Source organism: Lupinus angustifolius, chromosome LG02 (assembly GCF_001865875.1).
Source record: "Lupinus angustifolius cultivar Tanjil chromosome LG02, LupAngTanjil_v1.0, whole genome shotgun sequence".
NCBI lineage: Eukaryota > Viridiplantae > Streptophyta > Magnoliopsida > Fabales > Fabaceae > Lupinus > Lupinus angustifolius.
The window spans coordinates 8,901,293-8,917,643 of record NC_032010.1 but is presented as its reverse complement, the minus strand read 5'-3'; the positions used below and the strand labels follow the sequence as shown (position 1 = coordinate 8,917,643).

The window sequence follows — 16,351 nt, the reverse complement described above, 5'->3', positions numbered from 1 at the left end:
TAATTTATTTGCATTAAATTAAATATATATAACAAATGTTGTGCTAACAATGTATAAAACTTTTGTAATGTTAGTGCATATATGAAACAACAGAAAGTATTGTTTTGTAAATATAGTTAATTGGTCCAGGATTGCTTATTTGCTTATATCCACATTTACGTATACTTGGTCTTCAAATACAGAAATTGAGACTAAGCAGCTGCCTGAATATGAAGAAAATAGATACATGATTAAAACAACAAAACTTTAATGCTTTCAATTATATTACATAAGCCTTTCAAACAAAATATTAGACAATGTTCAATGCTTAGAATATACTATTCTACAAAATTGTATATTGATATAAAATAAGATGAAATCATTTGAATTTTTTTTAATTTTTGCCCCCTTAATACTACATACCATCAAGATGATAAATTAATAAACAAATAAAGAGTTAATTTATATATTTTGTTTCTATATGGTACATTTATTTTTAAATCGGCTCCTGATGTTAAAAAATTCCAATTCAGTCCCTCTCTGTATGTATATTTTTTTTACCCATTGTCATTTATTCTTGAATTTTGTCAAGTATAGATCTAAAGTAGAAATGATAATATATATAGGTCTCCACATTAGGGATAATAAAAAATAAGAAAGTATACACCGGGATATAAGTTGAAAATGAGCAGATAAAAAGTATACTTCAATAATTCACCCAAAGAAAAAGAAAGAATAAACTTCAACATAAATGAAATTTAGCACGTGCTCTAAAATATCCAATGAGTACATTATCAATTGTTTCACCAAATATGAAGAATAACTATGTTGCAACCATACTTTTACAAACTAAAATGTTGAACAGAAAGCAATGTCTGTGTACATTAAATTCACTCCACAAAACACTAACCTCAAATCTTTTTTGTTGAACCATTCATCCAAGATAAAATAAATACAAAACTAAAAAAGCCTTAGGCCCTTAAACACTGAAAGTCTTGAACTCCCAAAAGGGGTAGCAAAACCTTCTTGAAAGGCTTTTTCTTTAGCACATAAAATAACATTTGCTATTAAATTCTTAAAATTTCTTCACTGCAAAACTAACAGTAACAAGAATAGGCAAAATGGTTTTTTTTGGAGATATAAGAGGAAAGGAAATTGGAGGCAGAAGCAGATGAATCTTGAATAATATCAGCTGGAACCAATATCTGAGTTTTACCATTACCAATTCTTTTACCTGCTACATTTGCATACAATAGACCTGAAATTGCTGGCACAAAGACATCACTTTCAGAACTTATGTAGAAGTCTATCACTTTCTCCAATTCCGAATCTTCCGAATCTTGCAACTTTTTCTTCTTATCAGCTGGTATGATAGATTCCTGTATGAGCCCCCTCCCACACACACACACATGTTTTTAATCTGTTGATTTTGAACCTGAACTCATTTATTGAGCACATATGGCAGTTGGGTATGAATTTTGATCTTATCAGATCAAATACAACAATTCTCCATGTCTTCCCCTTCAATTCTGAGAAAAAGCGAGGTGGTGTTGCCCTGAAGCTGGTAATTACCTTTCATTTATACTTCATAAATTAATATCAGGCATAGGTATTCATCTCTTTCAATTATTAATTTTTTCACTTGAGAACTAAATTAAGTTATAGTGAATGTTACTTTTTTTGCTATGGTATCATTTTTACATCCATAGGATATATAAGCCTTTTATTGATTTATGGAATCAACTTTCCACCATCTTTTCTGTGCTAATCTGATATACCAATTGCAATTTTCTGGCAGGTGGACTCTGGAGTACATATTCATTGGAAAGGAGCTGCAGAGATTGTTCTAGGAGCGTGTACTCAGTATCTTGATTCAAATGGTGACTTGCAATCGATTGAAAAAGAGAAGGTTAGGAAAATCAGTTTCAAGACCTAGAAAATTTCCTGATGGAAGTTTACCCAAAAAAAAGTTTCGAGTGAAAGAAAAAGCATTGAATTGAAAATTGGAGATAAAATATTTTTCTTCTGATTGATAGCTCTCAAAAATTAATAAAAGTACTCTTCATAAGGTTACACCAAATTGCTTAATTCTTATCAATGTGATTATAGTGTTGTTTCAAGTTACTCTGGTGCATACCCGGTAATATAGCAACTGATCATTCTTCAAAGAATATGGCAACAAGAGCATTTAATTTTTTTAGCATCTCCAAGTTAGTTGGATAGAATGTTATCTGAAACTCTTTTGCAGGCATTTTTCAGGGAGGCGATTGATGATATGGCTGCTCGCAGCTTGCGTTGTGTTGCCATTGCATACAGATCATATGAATTAGATAAAGTTCCATCTAATGAGGAGGAATTGGACCAGTGGTCCTTACCAGAAGAAGAGCTTGTTTTGCTTACTATTGTTGGAATAAAGGTAAAATGCAAGAGTAGATTTTCTTGGTATATGAAAATCCTTTATTGTTGAATATGGAATTGAGCTGCTATGGATCTTATTTGGTCGTCATGCTTTCAAGTTAATCTGGAGTCCTTCATCTATGCTAAAACTAATCTCTTTCTTTAGGATCCTTGTCGCCCTGGAGTCAAAGAGGCTGTGAGAATATGCACTGATGCTGGTGTTAAGGTAATATATTTTTTTTATGATTGACGAGAATAGTTTTGTGACCTGGTTGTGATAGGCCCCTGATAGACGGCCTGACCTGTTTCCACCCCTATCTGGAGGTCATGAGTTCAAATCCTAGAAACAATCTGTTCGCTTGTGAGGGATAATGTTGCGTACATCTATCCTTCCTAGACCTCATTAGGTGGGAGCCTCGTGCACTGTGTTTCCATTTCACAAATATATCTTCATATTTAGATCACAGTTTCCCGTGAAACCAGTTAATGACAGTGTTCAAACGTGGTTTTAACTTTATTGTAGCACACTTATTATTCAAAATGTAATCAAGGGAACCCAACTCATTATTCATTTATCAACTCATAGGTACGCATGGTTACCGGAGACAACCTTCAGACAGCAAAGGCAATAGCTCTGGAGTGTGGGATACTGGCTTCAATTGAAGATGCTGTTGAGCCAAATATAATTGAAGGAAAGAGTTTCCGTGAACTACCTGAAAAAGAAAGGGAACAGGTTGCTAAGAAAATAACGGTATGCTTCTTCGATTGTGTTTTGTTGTGTTATATGCATTAACTACAAATATTGGAAAAAGGAATTTTATTTATCCATTCATAATATTATTCCAGGGAATGCTCTTCATGTCAATAACCCCAGACATGATACATCCGAGTTTTGTGTATTTTTTCTAATTGTTGTTTGCATAATATATATAGGTGATGGGGAGGTCTTCTCCTAATGACAAGCTTTTGCTTGTGCAAGCACTACGTAAAGGAGGTGAAGTTGTTGCTGTGACTGGAGATGGAACCAATGATGCTCCTGCACTTCATGAGGTCTGTTATATTCTTTGGATGAAACCTTGATTATTGAGAATCAAAATTACTATGAAGATTTTTTTAATTCTAAAATACTTCGGCAAGAATGAACATGCAAGCATGTATATTTATTGATGCACACCTTTAGTCAGTATAATTTCACTTCGAAGTTTCCATAATTAATTAACATGGCCAACAATTTGAAATGGTGGAAAGGGAAGAAGAGAGAGAGAGAGAGACTGGACTTAAGGCAATCTGTCTGTGTTCTCTTTCTTTTCAAAGCATATTATTTGTCAGCAAAGTTCTTTTCTTCCACACAACACGTGGTAGTAATTTTAATGCATTTTCCTTTTATTTTATGGCCCTTAAAGTGGAGGGTGAACCTTGGCGTAGTGGTAAGGTTGTTTGCCTTGTAATGTGGAGGTCATGAGTTCAATTACTAGGAACTACCTCTCCGGCTCTCCACTTTGGAGGGTAAGGCTTTGTACATCTACCCTCCTCAGACCTTACTAACTGGAGACTAATATTCTAGGCTGCCCTTTATAGCCCTTAAAGTTTATGCATTTCACACAGATTCTTGCAATTAACATAGAGGTGCCTTGGGTAGTTGGTAGTGTTGAATCTTCCTGTCTCCCGTTAGAGTTGATCTCATGTTTTACTATTTTGTATTTTAGGCAGATATTGGTCTTGCTATGGGCATTGCAGGAACTGAAGTTGCCAAAGAAAGCTCGGATATTATAATCTTGGATGACAACTTTGCATCAGTAGTAAAGGTAAGCGTTATATTTATTGGCTTAGGAATATAATACGATTAATATAGTTACATAAAAAGCAATATACTTGTTCCCAAAAATAAAACTTTTACTTTGTTGTTATTTTCTCTACCTTTAATATTAAGTAATACTCACTTCCTTTTGCAATAAACTAAAGTAGATGTAGTATTGATAAGAATGTTGTGTTGGATGAGTGGACACACTAAATAAGAAAGGATTAAGAATGAATGCATTAGGAAGAAAATTGGATAGCTCCTATTGTAGAAAATATAATAGAATCTGATTTAGGTGACTTGTGCATGTGTATAGGAGACCATTAAAAAGTCCTAGTAAGGAGAGTAGATCAAATGAAGGTTAGTCCCATTTCTAGATGTAGAAGGAGGCCAGGAAAACCACAGGAAAAATGGTTAGGGAAAGTTTAGAGATTAATGCTTTGACAATGGAGTTTAGTCCCAATAAGGACATGATTTATGATAGTATTATGGGGTCATTCGATTCATGTAGTCGACCACACCTAGTGGGACTAAAGTTTGGTTATTCTTGTTGTTACTTCCTTTTCATCCTTCCTGTATATCAACGATTGACTATAAACTTAGCCAATTTTCTAGGTGTACTGGTGTATTTCACTGAGACACAGGCATGAAATGGATTGGTCCAATCTGTAATTTGTCTGAGTGTTCGTTTTATTTCACTTTGTGTAGGTTGTCCGCTGGGGCCGATCTGTATATGCAAACATTCAGAAATTTATCCAGTTCCAGCTTACTGTTAACGTTGCTGCTCTTGTAATAAATGTTGTCGCAGCAATAAGTTCTGGTGATGTTCCTTTAAATGCAGTACAGGTACCCCTCTTTATTTTGAGTGACAAATTCCTTTACACTTTAAAACCTGATAAAGTAGATGACAGGGTAAAAAATAAGCAGAGAATTGGACCGTGTCGGATTTTGTTGGCCATAGAATTCTGGGCATTTTTCCCTTCTATTTTTCATTAATTCTAATCAAGTTTTCATGATTTTCTTTTTAACTTATTTATGTGGTGTTGGTCTGAATAGAAAAATGTACTAAACATCCATTGCCAACTCCAAAATTGGTCGCACTTCCTGATTGTTGTGCCTTGATGTATATAGAAATAACAAATGTAAGGTGTGCTACTTGTGCCGGTTGATTGTTTCAAAGGTTTTGTTATAGATAGGCTGCTAATGGGGTAAGAGTTAGGATTGGAGTTCAGTTTGTTCTTTGCTGATAAATTTTCTATAGGGATATGGATAAAAGTTGTTGAGTTTATGTATGCATTAATATATTTCCATAATAGAATTCAATGTGAGTGTTTTTATTATTATTGTAGTTTAGATATAGTTACTATTCTGTAAGAACTAAGTCTGGTATATTACTGTGGAAGGGATGATTAAAATCACAAACAATTAAAAAGTATATAATGTTTTTGATGTACATGCTCTTGGGTACAGCTTTTGTGGGTCAACCTTATCATGGACACACTTGGGGCCCTTGCACTCGCCACTGAACCACCAACAGACCAGCTAATGAACAGATCGCCAGTTGGCCGAAGGTATAGATTGATTAGCTTTCTCACTTAGCTGTTTAATATTTATTAACATTTAAAGTACTCTTAAAGCTACACCGTGCTGGCACATTTATACATACACACATGTGCATGTGGCTTATACTTGATTTTGATTACATGTGTGATATGTCTTCCACTTGCAGCTTACAACGTTAAATGGCACAAAATGTCTTTGATTTTCTTATGTGTATCTCAATTGAGGAGGTGCAATATGTGGTTGCTTTTTATGTCATACTTCCATTTTCAACATGATTTAAGTCATACTTCCATTTTCAACATAATTTAAGTCATACTTCTTTATATTTGCCATAATTCAATGGAAGAAAAGGCAGAAATGAAATACAAACATTTGAAGAGGATAGGATAGACTACCTTCAAAGAGATGCATTATCCCTTCATATAGCAGATTAGAAATTTGTTTTAACCCACAGGAAAGGCAATGAATTAATCCTATCCCATAAAGGTTGTGACATTGAAGAAACGAGGGAAATCATGCATTCTACCCAACCAAGTAACCAAACCCTAAAATGTTTTATTCCTTGAAGCCTCACATTCTTTTCCTTTCAAAAGCATCCCAAACTAGACTGTTTGTGCACTGTGCAGTGTGTTGTAAACATCCGAGACAAAGTGTTGGAATTATAAATTACATTCATACACTTTATTAATTAATGTTATGTATTTTCTAAGTTCATGATATTTTTCCGAAGCATACATCTATACATTCATTAACTTATAATTTATAGAAGTTGTAGTTTTAATGCATGTGATTAGGTTCATTGTGTCACATACATCATATGACATCTAAAGCACCTATGAATACCTATGTACTGGTGCATTTGTAATCAACTTAAGCAACATGAGCAATTCAAGCAAGTCCACCACATTCTGGATAGAAGTCCATCAAGTCTTCATAATTATGTTTTTTCATTATACATGATTACTTCATAGATCCATATCTTAGAGGTTCGATGAAGTTTTATGTTGACTTTCGACTACTTAAGACCGGCTATTTATAGCATCAAACACATAGTTGTAGAAGCATTTTAGTCCCTCTATATAAGAACAAGAGTGATATACAAAATTGTCAAACTATAGGGTGATTAAGCTCATGAGTCATACTATGAAGTTATGGGGGAGGATATTTGAATGGTAGTTGAGACAAGAGACGCATACTAGTGGAAATAAATTTGGTTTTAAAGTGGAAGGTCGACCATGGAGTCTATATACTTGCTACGACGATTGATGAAAATGTGTCATATGTGATAGAAAGGTTCCGCCAAGCATGAGAAGTTGTACTATGCAACTCTAAGACTCAGAATGTTATGAGAGTAATGTTGGGCGGAAATATATCCAACAAAAGAATAAACTTCACCTAGCAGAGATGACAATATTTTGATGAATGAGTGGACACACTAAACAAGATAGGAGTAGAAATGAGTGCTTTAGGGAGAAATTTGGAATAGCTCTTATTGTAGAAAAGATAGCAAAGTTGTGCCTAAGATGATTTGAACATGAGTGGAGTAGAATGTTATAAGCCTCACTAAGGAGAGTAGGTCAAATGGATGTTAGTCCATTTTATAGAGGAGGGGGGTGGGCGGCGAGGAAAACTATAGGTTAAATAATGATTAAGAAAAATTTACAGATGAATGATTCGTTAATCAATATGATTTATGATATAACATTATGACGTTGTTCGATGCATGTAGCTAAGCCTGTTGTTGTTTTATTACTTTTGCTAAAACAAAAGTTTGCTCAACTGAATTTGAAGTGGTCATATGTTCTCTATACCTTTGCATTGCAGGAACCCATGTGCTGTTTATGGTTGATTTGGGTTTTGAATTAAAATACTTACTTTCACTATGATCTTATATTTGGCTTTCAGGGAACCTCTTATTACGAATATCATGTGGAGAAACTTGCTTGTACAGGTAAATTAGTTTTTAGATAGACTTGTTAAGGTCATCATGAAATTAGGAATGAGGGTCCTTAGGTTTAGGTCCCATCATCTAATGATATTATTTGACATCGCAGGCTGTCTACCAAGTTGCGATTCTTCTAGTTCTTAAGTTTAGAGGTGAAAGTATTCTACCTAAACAAGATACTAGAGCTCATGATATTCAAATGAAGAATACTTTAATTTTCAATGCATTTGTCATGTGCCAAGTAAGTAGATGTTAACCTCCCCCATAGAATACAATTGAAAGAATTTGTTAATTTTCTAATTCGTCCAATTCTTATTATACATTTTTACATGTTTTCAACTTACAGATATTCAATGAGTTCAATGCTCGGAAACCAGAAGAAATGAATGTCTTCCGGGGAGTAACTAAGAACAAACTCTTTGTGGGAATTGTTGGAGTGACCTTTATACTTCAGGTGAATATATTAGCAACCACTTTTGATGTTTTCTTAATTATTATTAAGATTTGCACATTTTCTCACTCTACTCTTAAATGTTAGATAATCATCATTGAGTTCCTTGGAAAGTTCACCTCAACAGTGAGGCTTGATTGGAAGCTTTGGCTTGCTTCTCTTATCATGGGCGTTTTCAGGTTAGTTTGCTCAACTACATTAGCGTTTGATTATGACAGTTCTGGGTGCTTCAATGGATTTTGCATTCATGCTTTTGATTATTTATTATCCAGTGTCCATAGAGTTCTAGACCTCAAGTCTTTTGTTCTCAAAGTATAATGAAGTTGAAAATGAGTCTCACATATACAGAGAATGATTACCACATAGAGACAAAAAAGTTTAACTTCGGTTGTTTTCAATTTGGTCCCTGGACTTTAATTCCAACAACCAATATTATGAAGAAGTGGGCGACAAGGACCAAATTGAAAACAAATGTACATGTAGAGATTGAAATGACCAAGTTAAAATTTAGGGTCTAGACCAAAAGTATACTGTAACCTCACATTTCTGCTTGCACATTGCTCTAAATGTATTGGAGCTTACACATTTTGATCCCAAGTCATGATCAAGTGCTTTTGCCATTACCTTTCAGTTGGCCTCTTGCTATAGCTGGAAAATTCATTCCGGTTCCGAAAACACCATTGTCCCGATTTGTCTTGAGGCCACTTCGGCGATTGAGGAGGTCTCGGGCTGCCGCAGCACAACAATAGGTCAACAAGACCAGCAAGAAGAAGTGGATCAAAACCTTATAGCAATGGTACAAAGATGCTTCATATTAAGCTAACAACGCCTTTGACCACAAGTAACAGCATTACATATTGCTAGTCCATCTTGCTGAATCCTTCATTTTAGAATTTGAATATAAAATGTATATTCATCATATATAGCAATGTTATCATTATGAGATATCCCCATGGGATTTAAACATAAAAGCATTCATTATTTGATATGCCTCTATCTCGTTTTCCTTTGTTAACATTTTTGGGTCAAGTGTACATTGTAGCATTTCTTGAGATTGTTAGAGTTACTGCTCTATAAATGCTATCAAACTGACTTTCTAGCTTTGACAAGGTCCATTTCTCCTAAATTACGAAACGAAAAGGAAAACATTGCAATGGTTGACCATTCATATTTCATATATCACTGAAACTGTTTACAAAAGAGGGAAAAAATGTATGCAGAAAATGTATGAGTTTTATACATTGTCATTGCATTATCCACCGTTTACTTTTAATTATTATTGACTCTTAAAAAAGTTATATAAATGAATGATGAATAATGCATTGACTGTGTATAAATCTTTTTACACTGATAGTGTATATATATTTTACTCTTATGGCAACAACAAAGTGTAGCTCAATCAACCAACTTAAGATGTTTATTTATAGCAAGCCATGCTACTACCACTTGTTTGCTTTTGAATGAATTTTGTGTGATGCCCAATAAATAGGATGGTTTCATTTGTGGATTAGGAACAAAAAAGTTTAACTATTAGACAATTTCCACAATCTAAACACTACCTTCTTATTTCCTAAAGTTCAATGTAGATAATTGAAATCATAAATTTATTAGACAAACTATGGTTGTGGTTTAAAGTGGCTTCTTATACTCAAATAAATAAAATTAGGGATGATAATGAAAACCGAACCTATGGGTACTTATCTATACACAACCCAAATTTAATGGGGAAAACACGATGCTACTGAGTTTGAGTTCGAATTTTATCTGGGTTCAACTTTCGGGTTCGGGTTTGGTATGGTTGCTACCCTACCCCGAACCCGCCCCGAACCCATTAAATATATATAGTTATCAAGCATTCTTCACATAAGTACATATTTTTCATTTTTTTTACACGAGATAATAGTTGAGATAATCTTTTTAACGGATGCTTTGTTAAGACTTAAGACAACCAAGGTACATAGCTGTGATATAATCACTTACTGTCACAACTTGCATGAGATGTAATAGGCATTACAAAAGCACCCTACATACCCTACTAGATTTTCCAACCAATATACCACCTTCTTCTTCTTTGGAATTTGGTAGGCTATATAGGCATTTTGCATTAGAGGAGCTTTGTTCGGTGTGTTATTGTTCACTGTTTCTGACTAGCTAATAACATTTGTGTTAAGAATTTGAATTGATAACGTATTTTTATGAATTGCAAGATCTTTGTTTTCATCTTTTTTTAGAAGGATATAGTGTTGGAATTAGTAAATGTTTTGGTCAGGTTTTCCGGAAACTAGACGAGTTTGGAAATGGTACTATTATTTTCAAACCCACAGAGTTTGGGTTTGGGTAAGTATAAACCTATAGTTAACGAATATTTGTTGTCATTCCTAAGTAAAATTTGTTTATTACTTACCAGTAGTAGCATTTTAATGAAGTTGGAAAACAAATATTTGAAGCAAATAACAAATATAAGTGAAGAAAAAGCTTCCAATTTAATATAGCAGGAGTTTGAAAATAGCAAATGTGCAAAAAACGCCGTCTGTGGGAATCGAACCCACGACCACACGGTTAAAAGCCGTGCGCTCTACCAGCTGAGCTAAGACGGCAATACATTGGTATTATTAGAATAAATATATACTAACTATAGTTAACGATTTGAGCTTCAACTTCAGCTTTCCATGCTCTCTGGAGTGAAAAATGCAAATGATTGACTTAATCTGCCCTAGGCATAAAATAATGTTAGGGTTAACAAAAGTAAAAAGTATAATGACAAAATAAAAAAAAATAGTATAATATATATGTATTGTCAGTATAAAGATTTATACATTATCATTGTATCATCTATAATTTATTTGCATTAAATTAAATATATATAACAAATGTTGTGCTAACAATGTATAAAACTTTTGTAATGTTAGTGCATATATGAAACAACAGAAAGTATTGTTTTGTAAATATAGTTAATTGGTCCAGGATTGCTTATTTGCTTATATCCACATTTACGTATACTTGGTCTTCAAATACAGAAATTGAGACTAAGCAGCTGCCTGAATATGAAGAAAATAGATACATGATTAAAACAACAAAACTTTAATGCTTTCAATTATATTACATAAGCCTTTCAAACAAAATATTAGACAATGTTCAATGCTTAGAATATACTATTCTACAAAATTGTATATTGATATAAAATAAGATGAAATCATTTGAATTTTTTTTAATTTTTGCCCCCTTAATACTACATACCATCAAGATGATAAATTAATAAACAAATAAAGAGTTAATTTATATATTTTGTTTCTATATGGTACATTTATTTTTAAATCGGCTCCTGATGTTAAAAAATTCCAATTCAGTCCCTCTCTGTATGTATATTTTTTTTACCCATTGTCATTTATTCTTGAATTTTGTCAAGTATAGATCTAAAGTAGAAATGATAATATATATAGGTCTCCACATTAGGGATAATAAAAAATAAGAAAGTATACACCGGGATATAAGTTGAAAATGAGCAGATAAAAAGTATACTTCAATAATTCACCCAAAGAAAAAGAAAGAATAAACTTCAACATAAATGAAATTTAGCACGTGCTCTAAAATATCCAATGAGTACATTATCAATTGTTTCACCAAATATGAAGAATAACTATGTTGCAACCATACTTTTACAAACTAAAATGTTGAACAGAAAGCAATGTCTGTGTACATTAAATTCACTCCACAAAACACTAACCTCAAATCTTTTTTGTTGAACCATTCATCCAAGATAAAATAAATACAAAACTAAAAAAGCCTTAGGCCCTTAAACACTGAAAGTCTTGAACTCCCAAAAGGGGTAGCAAAACCTTCTTGAAAGGCTTTTTCTTTAGCACATAAAATAACATTTGCTATTAAATTCTTAAAATTTCTTCACTGCAAAACTAACAGTAACAAGAATAGGCAAAATGGTTTTTTTTGGAGATATAAGAGGAAAGGAAATTGGAGGCAGAAGCAGATGAATCTTGAATAATATCAGCTGGAACCAATATCTGAGTTTTACCATTACCAATTCTTTTACCTGCTACATTTGCATACAATAGACCTGAAATTGCTGGCACAAAGACATCACTTTCAGAACTTATGTAGAAGTCTATCACTTTCTCCAATTCCGAATCTTCCGAATCTTGCAACTTTTTCTTCTTATCAGCTGGTATGATAGATTCCTGTAACAGTTTCCACAGCCAATGAGAGATTTTATACTTTAAAGAAAATATGAAGATAACATAATTTTCTTATATAGGTATTGGAGCGGATGTGGCGATTGAAAAAATATACGGAAAAGTCCAAACTAAGAAGCTACGAAGCACAAATACAGGATACTGATAAGACTCAATACATGTATTATGCGGAAAAATCACTAAATAATTGAAAGGGATATGAATGAAAAGTATCTAAAAGGTATAAAGTATCCAATACGTATTAGTATCCAATACAATACGTATTGGATGAAGTGCCGATGCTTCATAGGAGTATTCCAAAAAAAGTGTGGCGTTCATGCGCGTGTGTTAATGAGAGAAGATTACACGAGAACAAATATCTCACCTTAATATAAGTTTTGGGAAACAAATCCTTGAGAGAATCCAAGCTGTCATCCCACCTTGATTCAGTCACATAAATTGTGGTATCCTTTTGAAAACCAATCTTCCTCAAAAACTTTGCAATCTCTTGTGCATTATAGCAGCTCTTATCTTTCTCTCGGTCGTCACTTCCTTGGCAACCCTTTTTATCCAACATCTCAACCCTCAAATCCACTGCAATAAATTGGCCATCTGACTTTCGGCTTAAAGTTCTAAGTCTTTCAACCATCGAGTCCACGAGGTCTTTAATTTCCGGCTGCAACTCTAAACTTCCATACATTGCTAAGCAAGCAATAGAATCAGTGTCACCATTTTTCCCAGCTTTTCTCATGTTTACTGAAGGAAAGTAAGTTGCAAGCCTTACATTTCCCTTTGATTTATAAATCGGCTCAACATGTGTAGCTATGTAGTCTTCGGTAACACGATTAGGGACCTTCACCGCTGCAATATTCTTTTTTGATATGTGATCTGGAAGATCCTTTACCACTCTGATTACTCCTTCCATGCTTTTGGTGAACACTTCAACATCGTAAATATCCTCGAAGTTTCTGAGAAATAAACTATATTAGTTAAACACAAGTGCTCTCCTCTTTCAGCCACTCAACAATGTCTTTACAATAAAGCATTTTCAAACTAAACTATCTTTGAAGAAAACTTGCAACGCGGATGAAACTGAAACCACGGGCCTACGTCTTATGCAATGGTAGATATCTAGAGAAAAATGATTTAGAATAAACTGCCAATAATACTAAGAGGGAGGGAAATTTTATTTTTCTTTAGTAGTTGAAAACTACAGCTAACAATGCAACAAGTTATGTTTACATCAGTAGCTAATATATCTTGGTTGCTGATCACAACAAAAAAGCAAAACAAGAAACACTGAATCTTATAGAGTGAAAGTCAGCACTAACCTCTTGTCACCCGGTTGGGTTCCTCTGATATCAGGGATCACAAGTGTTGCCCCAAGACTTCTAGCAACAATCACCGCATCTGCTATCTGAAACAATGCATCTAAGGTTATGAGACAAGGGATAAAGAACTAACAGGTAACATTAGTGAAAACAGCAGCAGGCATGAGGGAAAGGGAACAAAGAAAAGGAAAAAGCAAAATCAAGTGCTCAACTCAATATTAGTGAAAACAAGTATAGTGGTGATGAAAAGAAGTAAAGAACCACTTGGAACATATCAAAGTTAGCCAAGAGATGAGTAGTGAAAAGAATTATAGTGGTGATGAAAGAAAATTGAGCCAAAGGAAAACAGATTGGGAGGATACGGAAACCTCCTCAAGCAAGTAGAGACAAAAAGATCGAGAATAAAATAATGTATAATGTCTTCAAAATTCACAATGATGTTTTTGATCAAGGAGCACATCCGACATAAATAAGTAGCAAAATGTATAAATCTTATCCCCGTTTGTAAGAACTTATTTGGGCTAATGATTGCAACTTATGTGCTATAAGCTTGTTAGAGAAGATTATGAAAATAAGATATTTTTATCTTATATCACAAAAAGCTTATTGAATATGCACTTCATTATGTCATTACCCGAACACGCCATAAATTGTCATCAATACCATATGGTAACTAGAATGTCATGAAATGTTTTCTCCCTTTCTTGCTGAGATTATACGCAAAATAGCAGCATTTATTTCAGTGAGGGAGAGAGGACACTATCAAAGTGAAAGTATTGCTGATGTTTGATAGATAGCTGCAAGTATTTATTCAAAACTGATGCACAAGCAACTTCTCACTAACTTAAGCATAATGGTGGAATCAATTACCTGAGACATGTGGTACTCTGGGCCATTGGTTAAAGAAAAACTAACAAACCCCTCGGTCTGCTGCACATCGTCTGCAAACCATTGCGAAAATATATGAATTAATAACGACAAAAAAGTTATACTCTTTCCACAATTTGGAACTCTTTAAAACCAAATTCTACCTCCGGATGGCTTGGCCCAACACGGTTTTATCTTCTCAGTAGCATTTCCCTTCCAAAGCCCTATATTCTTTCTCACATTAGTACCTTCAAACTTTGTATTTTCAAAGTCGGCATCATCTGTTTCTCCCGGAAATTTATCCTTATAATGCAAGAAAGTATAAGAAAATTAAGTCAATTATGTTAAATTGTTAATCATAATTCATAACTATGACCAAATCATTGGCAGTTTGAAAAATTACAAGAGTATTGTCAAAATGGTAAATCAGCACTAGAAAAGCACTTGGAATTGGAAATAAGTCTCCCCTTGTGAAAATAATAAAACTTTATCGAATCTCGGTGACTGCTTTATGCAACATGTTTAGACATTGAAGCATCAAATTTTGCTTAACTTATCAATAATTTCACAATGGTTGTAGAGCTTAAATTAGAAGAGAACAAAAAGAATAAGCAGTGTCCAACAAGTATAGCCCATGTGCATTTTCTAGTAACTTTTAATGTAAAATGATTCTCCATTATACATTACCAATTATTGTCTTCATGCTTATTAACTAAGGATCTATATGTCTAAAACCTTTATGATGCATATATATTCAAAAATAGGTTTCATCTCATCCTTGAATTTCATTTTTATTTCTATTGCATTTTATTCAAACAAAACAAGACCAAATAAATAGGGAGAAAGTGACAAGTTTAAAGATACAAGATTGTAAACAAAGTAAAAGATAGTGAAGACTTTTTTGGTATAAACCATATAGTATCCAGCCATCATAATAGAAATGGACTAACCCAGATTCAAGCAGTGAAGTATTATCATCTTTTGATTTTAATAAAAAAAGAAGTGCAATATCTATGTAGTATATAGTCACAACACCATGATAGTAAATTGTACAAAACTTCTTTGTTTGAAGAGTCAGTATATACATCTTTTTCTCAAAATGAAATGAAAGATTTAGAGATAGTGAGTCTTACTTGAACAAGAGAATCAAAATGGTCCCTTTTGATCATATGTATAAGCATGACAAACATTGTTATAGTGAGAATACCAGCCACCACTTGCCTCAAATCCACACCCATTTTGGAAGCTGCACAGAACAGATTTGAAGGTAAAGATTCAAACTTCAACAATTACAAGTTCCACACATGAAAGTTGGAGATACACACTCACACAACAAAACTCAACTTACTACAACAACACAAGTTGAAAGCTGTTTTTATCAACACCACCGACACTTCAACACACAATCATGTGCTGCCTAAAATCTATGTGGAATTTTGACTTTTTTATATTCCTTTTTCTAAATCAAATCATATTTTTCATTAATTATTTTTATTAAATTGGTATCATAGTTTGCATAAACGGATCAAATATATCATTTTTCATTTTAAAATATATGTTTTTAACTTCCCCAGAAATTATTATTTTTAACAATTAAACATCCAAATAAATATTTAGAAGATGACTAAGAAATCGTTAATGAAAATACTTACAAATTCTTAATTAATATCAGCAACAAAATTTGAGTTCCCATTAACAAAATCTTAATAAATCTATTTTTATTATTTTAGTATCTATCTATATCTATATATATACTTATTATAAAGTTAAAACATAGTGTAACTATCCACCATAGAGTAATTTATAATTTCCTATTTTGCCCTTGTCTATTTT

General features: G+C 33.3%; 2 protein-coding genes and 1 non-coding gene across 3 annotated transcripts; 1 reads left to right on the top strand and 2 right to left on the bottom strand.

The window, feature by feature from the left end:
* On the top strand, nucleotides 834-9,255 carry LOC109326650 (calcium-transporting ATPase 9, plasma membrane-type-like). The gene is made up of 15 exons (XM_019559379.1): nucleotides 834-852; nucleotides 1,368-1,543; nucleotides 1,778-1,888; nucleotides 2,228-2,395; nucleotides 2,543-2,602; nucleotides 2,963-3,127; nucleotides 3,310-3,426; nucleotides 4,083-4,181; nucleotides 4,883-5,020; nucleotides 5,645-5,745; nucleotides 7,643-7,688; nucleotides 7,792-7,923; nucleotides 8,029-8,136; nucleotides 8,221-8,312; nucleotides 8,765-9,255. The coding sequence occupies exons 1-15, from the start codon at nucleotides 834-836 to the stop codon at nucleotides 8,880-8,882; spliced, it is 1,650 nt and encodes a 549-aa protein (XP_019414924.1). The 3' UTR covers nucleotides 8,883-9,255.
* On the bottom strand, nucleotides 10,658-10,730 carry TRNAK-UUU. Its single transcript has one exon. It is a non-coding gene; the product is annotated as a tRNA-Lys (tRNA).
* LOC109335234 lies at nucleotides 11,749-15,888 on the bottom strand. The gene is made up of 6 exons (XM_019571352.1): nucleotides 15,652-15,888; nucleotides 14,683-14,821; nucleotides 14,522-14,592; nucleotides 13,652-13,737; nucleotides 12,706-13,288; nucleotides 11,749-12,326 (listed from the first exon to the last, which is right to left on the bottom strand). The coding sequence occupies exons 1-6, from the start codon at nucleotides 15,754-15,756 to the stop codon at nucleotides 12,045-12,047; spliced, it is 1,266 nt and encodes a 421-aa protein (XP_019426897.1). The 5' UTR covers nucleotides 15,757-15,888; the 3' UTR covers nucleotides 11,749-12,044.

Excerpts from the sequence above, each read along its gene's own strand:
- LOC109335234 (XM_019571352.1), bottom strand. The coding sequence starts at position 15,756 with ATGGGTGTGGATTTGAGGCAAGTGGTGGCTGGTATTCTCACTATAACA. Across the intron at positions 14,822-15,651 it reads ATTTTGATTCTCTTGTTCAA|GATAAATTTCCGGGAGAAAC; the intron begins GTAAGACTCACT and ends TTGCATTATAAG. Across the intron at positions 14,593-14,682 it reads TTGGGCCAAGCCATCCGGAG|ACGATGTGCAGCAGACCGAG; the intron begins GTAGAATTTGGT and ends AATGGTTTGCAG.
- LOC109326650 (XM_019559379.1), top strand. Across the intron at positions 1,889-2,227 it reads AATCGATTGAAAAAGAGAAG|GCATTTTTCAGGGAGGCGAT; the intron begins GTTAGGAAAATC and ends ACTCTTTTGCAG. Across the intron at positions 7,924-8,028 it reads ATGCATTTGTCATGTGCCAA|ATATTCAATGAGTTCAATGC; the intron begins GTAAGTAGATGT and ends TTCAACTTACAG.